Here is a 6,566-nt window from a genome sequence, read left to right as displayed (position 1 = left end):
ATTGGGCCAAGTTCAAAAACAAAGTACTCAGCTCACTTTTAAACATGCAATTAAAAATAACTGTACCTCAGCTTTTCAGAGGGAGGGAGTGGAAAGGCGGGAGGGAAGAGGGAAAACAAAGAATAAGGAAATATTTAGTGCTCTTAAATCCAGCCCAAATAGCTGAAAGAAAGAAAGGCATTCCCTCAGATAATGGAGCCATTAGAAACTCTGAAGGTTCCTGCCGCATTCCTCACAGAGGCTTTCCAAAAATTTAATTCACTCTCAGCTACTAAACAAAGGACGGTGAAAATAATTTTGAGACTTTCTGCCAAAGGGGCAGTTTGGCCTCGTTTTTTATGCATACATACACCTTCCTCCCCAGAATGCGTGGTGGTGCCTCCCATTCACTCAGGCACACTGATCCAACCCTCAGCTGCCTCCTTCCCAGTTTGCTTTAATAACTTTGCTAGAAAAAATAGTATGTTCATGCAGTTTCAACACATTTTATTATATTTCTGTATGCATTACTCTCAAAACATCACAAGAAATGATCAAACCACTTAAAACCTTCAAATAAAAAATCTGAAACAGTTTATGCCCACAAGTGTACATATTTATAGTTAAGAAACATTCTTTATAAATATTGTTTCCTCTGTAGCAAGTTAATACCATAATTTAATTACAAATGGATAAATATGGTAACGGGTATTTACAGAAGGAAGGGTGTTATTACGGAAAAAGCTAACGGCACGACGTTTATTTTCCCCCCACAATCTTTCATACAGGAACTAACAAATTGAACTTGCAAAAGCACTAAAACATCACATGTAAACCCAGCTAACAGAAAAATACATTCACAAGCGTTGGTGGTGGTGGTGTGTATGTGTGCTATGGATCAGTGTGTTGAAGAAACAGAAGGGAGACTTTGGCACGGCTCGTTTTTTTCCAGTCTATAGTTGCATGAAGTTTACAATCAAGTTGCCTCATAAAAAGGAACACAATATTCAATACCACAACACAAAATAAACCATTTTCTTCCACATTACTTAAAAAGAAACCGGGTAAACTAAAAAGGGAGAAGGGAACGGGAGGAAGGCAGGGAGGAACGCAATCCGGAGTTTTACAAATGGACAAACTTCTATACACCAAGAAGCCATTAAAACCACCTCAGAGAAGGAAGGAGGAGTATGCTATGTACACAGTTTGTCATAAGACTGGGAAGAGGGTGGAAAGGAAAGTGGGCATGGGCGTTAGCGGGAAGGTTTGGTTCATTATTTTTGTGGGTTTTCATTTTTTAATTTTTTATTTATTTTATATTTTCAGCTTCAAAGACTCCAGAAGGGATATTTTTGCTTTTCATGCCTAGCTTATTTAAAAAAAAAAAAAAAAAAACTTTTAAAAAATCCTTCTGCTGGTAAAATCATTTTCATCATTGTAAAAATCAGATTCATAATTTTAACATGATCATAAGGTGCCCTCAGCGCTAGCTGCGGGGAGGGCTGCTGCGCCAGGATGGGGATGGGAAGAGGGAGAGAGGCCGGACCCCTCACACGTACCATTCATTGAAGTTGGAGGAGAGGCCGCTGTGGCCCCCGGCTGTCCCGCTGCCCCCGCCAGAGCTGCCGCCACCCCCACCACCCGCCCCGCCGCCGCCCCCGCTAGTGCCGCTGCTGCCGGAGCTGCCACCCGCGCCGCCGCTGCCCGAGCCTCCGCCCCGGTGCACAGCGGACACTGCGGCCGCCGCTGCTGCGGCCGCTGCTGCTGCTGCTGCCGCCACTGGGGACAAGTTGGAGCTGCTCTGGGGCTCAGCGCTGGGGGACACCAACCCCGGGGGCGTGGACGACTCGTAGCCTGAGCTGGCAGCCGGAGAGGACTCAGAGCCCTGCGGGGAGGACTCATGGACCTGCAAGACAAAAGGCAGGAGGGGGGACCAGAGGGGACTGGGTGTGAGTGCAGCTGCTGTGAGGCCGGCCCCCGGGGGGGAGCACCCCCAGAAATGCCCCTGGCCGCCCCAGGCCCTGGGGACCCTCCCGGGCCGGCTGAGGATGTCCAGGCCGGTTGTGAACCGGCGCCTCCGGCCGGCCTCGCCCTCCTCCCGGCCTCCGCGGTGGTACCTTCATGTGCTTCCGCAGCGAGCTGGGGTGCGTGTAGGACTTGTCGCACATCTTGCAGAGATAGGGCTTATCGGAGGTGTGGACGTGCATGTGCTTCTTCCTGTCGCTGCTGTTGGCAAAGCGCCGGTCGCAGCCCTCAAACTCACACTGGAACGGCTTCTCCCCTGTGGACAGCAAACACCAGGGCTTGCTTTGGACACCTGGAGCCCGGAACCTCCACCCTGACTTTGGAGAGAGCAGGGCTGCAGCCACAGAGAAGGGCGAAGGGGCTGGGTCCCTTAAACAGGTCAAATCCCCTTTGTGGCAGAACCTAGTTGAAATTAACAGCCTTCTTTCCCACCTGACAGTCCTGCTCGTTCATTTCATATTTTACTTTCTTCCAGGCTGACGCCCATCTCCTCAAATTTCTAAAGATTGGGGTAGCTCCTGGCCCTGCCTGCCTTTCTATAGACCTTCTTGGATACGCAGCTTCTAACAAGTTGGTCTCGCCATGGAGAAGCTGTTATTATGACAAAATATTTGGGGCATTATCAAAATCACACAGGCTGCTGGGCTGCTGTCGGTTTCTCTCCCCGGCCAGTAGGCAATTACATTTGGAGTTGCTGTGTGTTGTTTGGGGCCCGGGCTGTGGCTAGTGACTGAGCCAGTATTTTTCATCCAAAATTCTGCAAATTGAATTAGCCACAGTCTCACCGCCAGTCTTTTACAAATAACTTGAGGGAAAAATATAAATGTTAGAGATAAGGCAGCAGGTAGTGATTGTGGAGGGGCACAAGCTGGGAGGTGAGAGTGGGAGAGTCAACAAAGCCTTTCAAAATCACCCCATTTAATTTTCTGGCGGTCCCTGCATCCTGTTGCCAGAATTCCAAATGCTTGGAGTCATTTAGAGGTGTGAGAACTCAAACGTCTTTCCACTTGGAAAGGGGATCGTTTAACGTTAAATTCCATTAGCACCTAAATTGTTTCTTAAAGACATCCGCTCAGACACAGGACTCGAAAGCAAGCATTTCATGCAAATAAATTTCTCAATTTTTAAACCTTGTTAAAAGCTTGTCTCGCACCTCGGCTCCCTCCCTTCCCGGAAGAGAACAATAGGCCGCTGGCGCATCCCCACTTCGGAGTAAATATTGACGAGGGAAGTTGCTAAAACATTTGGCTTTCTTTTAGGAAATCGTCTGGCACGATTTTGGCTGGGACCTGGTCATAGATGAATAATCTATGAGGCGGGAGGCGCGTTCTTTTGCGGCTCTCTCTTCTCACGCGATCCCCCCGCAGGGCCGCGCCGCCTGGGGCTCTAGCTGACCGGGTTGTGGGTCCAAGTTGGGAATCGCAAACCCTCTGGTGCCCATTAGAGAATTTCACAAACTGCTGTGAAACCACCGTAAAAACCCCGCGACCCACCCCGAGACGGGCTTTAAAAACACTTTAAAAATGAGAAATGCTTTACAGCTTCGGCTCACACCAGACTCATTTAATGGGAAACAGTCCCGGGAAGGGCGTTTGGACCCCGAGTAAAAGAAGTGGGAAAACACACAAGCCACTCAAACACAGACCCCCGGAGCAGAAAAGCACATTCAGACAAGCTGGCAAAATCCTCTCTAGGCTCGATTCCCGGGCACCAAGTTAGAGAGCAGTTTTATTTTGTGCGTTCTATTTAGAACGGAAATTATTAACCGAGGCTGAGCAAACGAACCAATTGCATGATCCAAAGCATACATTTGATGTTTCGCTGATCATTTAAAACTCTAATTTCCGCACATGGAAAAATCCAGCCCAATATTCTTTCACCCTCCAACAAAAACAAGCTGCTGGCTCTCTCGCACACACAAAAACATCTCCCATCCCAGGGCCTCGGCTGGCGATCTGTGCCCAGCATCGGCACCCCCAGTCCCTCACCCTACAGGTCTCTGCCCTCCGCGCCCGGTCCCTGTCCCGGCCCGCGGTTACCTGTGTGCGTTCTTTTGTGGATCTTGAGGTTCTCGGAGCGCGCGAAGACCTTGCCGCAGCCCGGGAAGGGGCAAGGGAAGGGTTTCTCGCCTGTGTGCACGCGGATGTGGTTGACCAGTTTGTATTTGGCCTTGAAGGGCTTGCCTTCGCGCGGACACTCCTCCCAGAAGCAGACGTGGTTGCTCTGCTCCGGGCCACCGACGTGCTCCACCGAGACGTGGGTCACCAGCTCGTGCATGGTGCTGAAAGTTTTGTTGCAACTCTTCTTGGGATTGCTCAGCTGCTCGGGGTCGATCCACTTGCAGATGAGCTCCTGCTTGATGCACTGCTGCCGCATGTAGCGGAAAAAGGCACCGGGGTGGTGGTGGTGGTGGTGATGGTGGGCCGCGGCCGCTGCCATGTTCATACCCATGTTCATATTCATGGGGCCGTACTGGTTGTGGAGTTGCGCCGCAGAGTAGGGGTCGGTCCGCGGGCTGGCCACCTGGCGGTATTGCTCCGAGCGCCCGAACACCTCACCGGGCAGCCCGAGGCGCATCTGCCCATTGAGCACATTCTGTGAACCATGCGGCCCGTGCTGCTCCGGGAGGCCGGGGAAGAGAAGGTGGCCCTGCGCGTCCGAGTGCGCATGGTGCAGGCCGCCCGCGCCGGGCCCGAACAGCCCATGCTGCCCGCCGCCCGGCGCAGAGTCCCCGAAGCCGCGGCTACGGAACAGAAAGTCCCGGGTGGAGTTGAAGGGCGGCCCAGAGTAGGAGCCAACATGCGCGGCGTGGGGCCCGAGCGCGGCGGCTGCAGCCGCAGCCGCAGCCGAACCGGGATAAGCGCCGGGGCCCTGCGACGTGAACGCGGAGCTCTGGCCCGGGGACAGCTCGTGCGCACCCGGGTTCAGCTTGAAGGCTCCCATATGTGCGGCGGCTGAGTCTACGAAGCCGTTCTGCGCCGCCGCCAGGCTCAGTTCACGGTCCTGCATCTCGGCGGCCGCCGCCGCCGCCGCCGCCGCCGACTGGTGATGGTGGCGCGCGAAGCTGCCCACCCCGATGGCCGGGAATTGCGGACCCGCGTCCAGGAGCATGGCCAGCGCGCCTGCCCGCCCCGCCTGCCCCGGCGAGCCCCAAGCCTCCGCGCCGCCTCGGCTCCCGCGCCGCGCGGTGCGTCCGGCGGCCACCGAGCTCCGGGTTCAGGCGGCGGTGGTAGCGGTGGCTTCAGTCCCGGGAGCCGCGCTCCTGCGCCTGCCGCCTCCGCCGCCGCCTGGATCTGCCTCGGGCGGCCGGGCGCTGAGCGAAGGCGCGGAGAGGAAGAGGAGGAGGCGGCGGCGGTAGAGGAGGCGCGGGAGGAGGAGGAGGTGGAGGAGGAGAAGAGTCCAAAGCCAGGCGGAGAACCAAAGTGTATTAAAGGAGCTGCGGCGGGGGCGGGCAGGCAGGGCAGGGGAGGGCGGGCGAGAGGAGGGAGCGGGAGGGAGGTGTGGGGAGCAGAGCCGAGAAGGGGGGCCACCGGGGGGCGAGCGCAGCGCCGCGGCCCCCACCCCTGCGCGCACTCGCGCGCACGCACACACTCACTCACTCGCTCGCACGCTCCGCGGACCCCGGGCCCGGCAGCGCAGCGCAGCGCCCGCGGAATGAAATCACAGCGGCGGCGGCGGCGGAGCCGCGGTGCCGGAGCGCGGCGGCAGTGCGCAGGCCAGGCAGGCAGGCAAGGAGAGGACGGAGGCGAGCTCCGCGCTCAGCTCCCGGGTCCGGCGCACCAGCGGCTCCACCTGACCGCGGCAGGGGCCACGCGAAGGCGAAGGCCAGGCGCCCTCACACCGGCGCGCTCGGATGGCAGCTCCCTCCCCCGCGGCCCTGCTCGCGCCGCCCCGCGCGGCGGGTATTGTTCGGCGCTGCGGCCGCGGTGTTTAGCCCTCCTCGTCCTCCGCGCTTGGCATTGGCTGCGCCTCGCGTAGTAAACTTGCAGCGGCCACGAATTCCCCCAGATGAAGGAAGCAGCCGCGCCGCTCCCCCTTTCTTTAAGTTGTGCCGGAGAAGGAGGGGGGGAAGGAGGAGGGAGGGGGCTGTGGGAGGGGAGAAGGCAGGCGGGCGGAGGGGAGGAGGGGAGGCTGGGCTGAAAAACAATAACAACAATAAAAAAGTGATCTCTCGCTCGCCTCCTCCGTCACGCCAGTTGGGCCTGGGCGCTGAACCCGGAACGGGCAGCCGCACCGCGAGGACAGAGAGGAGTCCGCGGCCCGAGCAAGTGTTAGGAGGCCAGAGCGGCCTCCCCCGTCCCGGCTATGGTGGGCTGCGTTCGCCACCGCCTGTGTTTATTTCGGTGGGTGCCGCCGCCGCAGCAGCAGCTTTGTATTTTTTATTTTTTGTCTGCTCCTTTTCCTCTCCCCTCCCCCTGCGTCCCCTCGCCGCCCGCCCCGGCCTCCCTCCCCCACTCCGGCTCCTGGCCGGCCTCCTGGTCAAACCGCCCCTTTAACAGCGGCTCCCGCCCCGCCCGCCCTGCCGGCGCCGCTATTGGCCGCCGCGGCCCCGTCAATCTGGC

General features: G+C 57.1%; 1 protein-coding gene across 2 annotated transcripts; it reads right to left on the bottom strand.

Moving 5' to 3' along the window:
* Positions 1-469: 469 nt before the first annotated feature.
* Positions 470-5,405, bottom strand: ZIC2 (Zic family member 2). 2 transcript variants are annotated; one of them, XM_069467065.1, is made up of 4 exons: positions 4,044-5,115; positions 2,097-2,260; positions 1,761-1,885; positions 1,529-1,604 (listed from the first exon to the last, which is right to left on the bottom strand). In XM_069467065.1, exons 1-4 carry the CDS (start codon positions 5,113-5,115, stop codon positions 1,529-1,531), a joined length of 1,437 nt encoding a protein of 478 aa, XP_069323166.1. The 2 variants fall into 2 exon arrangements, with proteins under 2 accessions (XP_069323165.1, XP_069323166.1); XM_069467064.1 differs by having other exon boundaries at positions 470-1,885; positions 4,044-5,405.
* Between the last annotated feature and the right edge of the window lie 1,161 nt (positions 5,406-6,566).

This window comes from Eulemur rufifrons, chromosome 4, assembly GCF_041146395.1.
Source record: "Eulemur rufifrons isolate Redbay chromosome 4, OSU_ERuf_1, whole genome shotgun sequence".
NCBI lineage: Eukaryota > Metazoa > Chordata > Mammalia > Primates > Lemuridae > Eulemur > Eulemur rufifrons.
The sequence above is the reverse complement of the archived record's forward strand: the minus strand, read 5'-3'. Positions and strand labels throughout refer to the sequence as shown.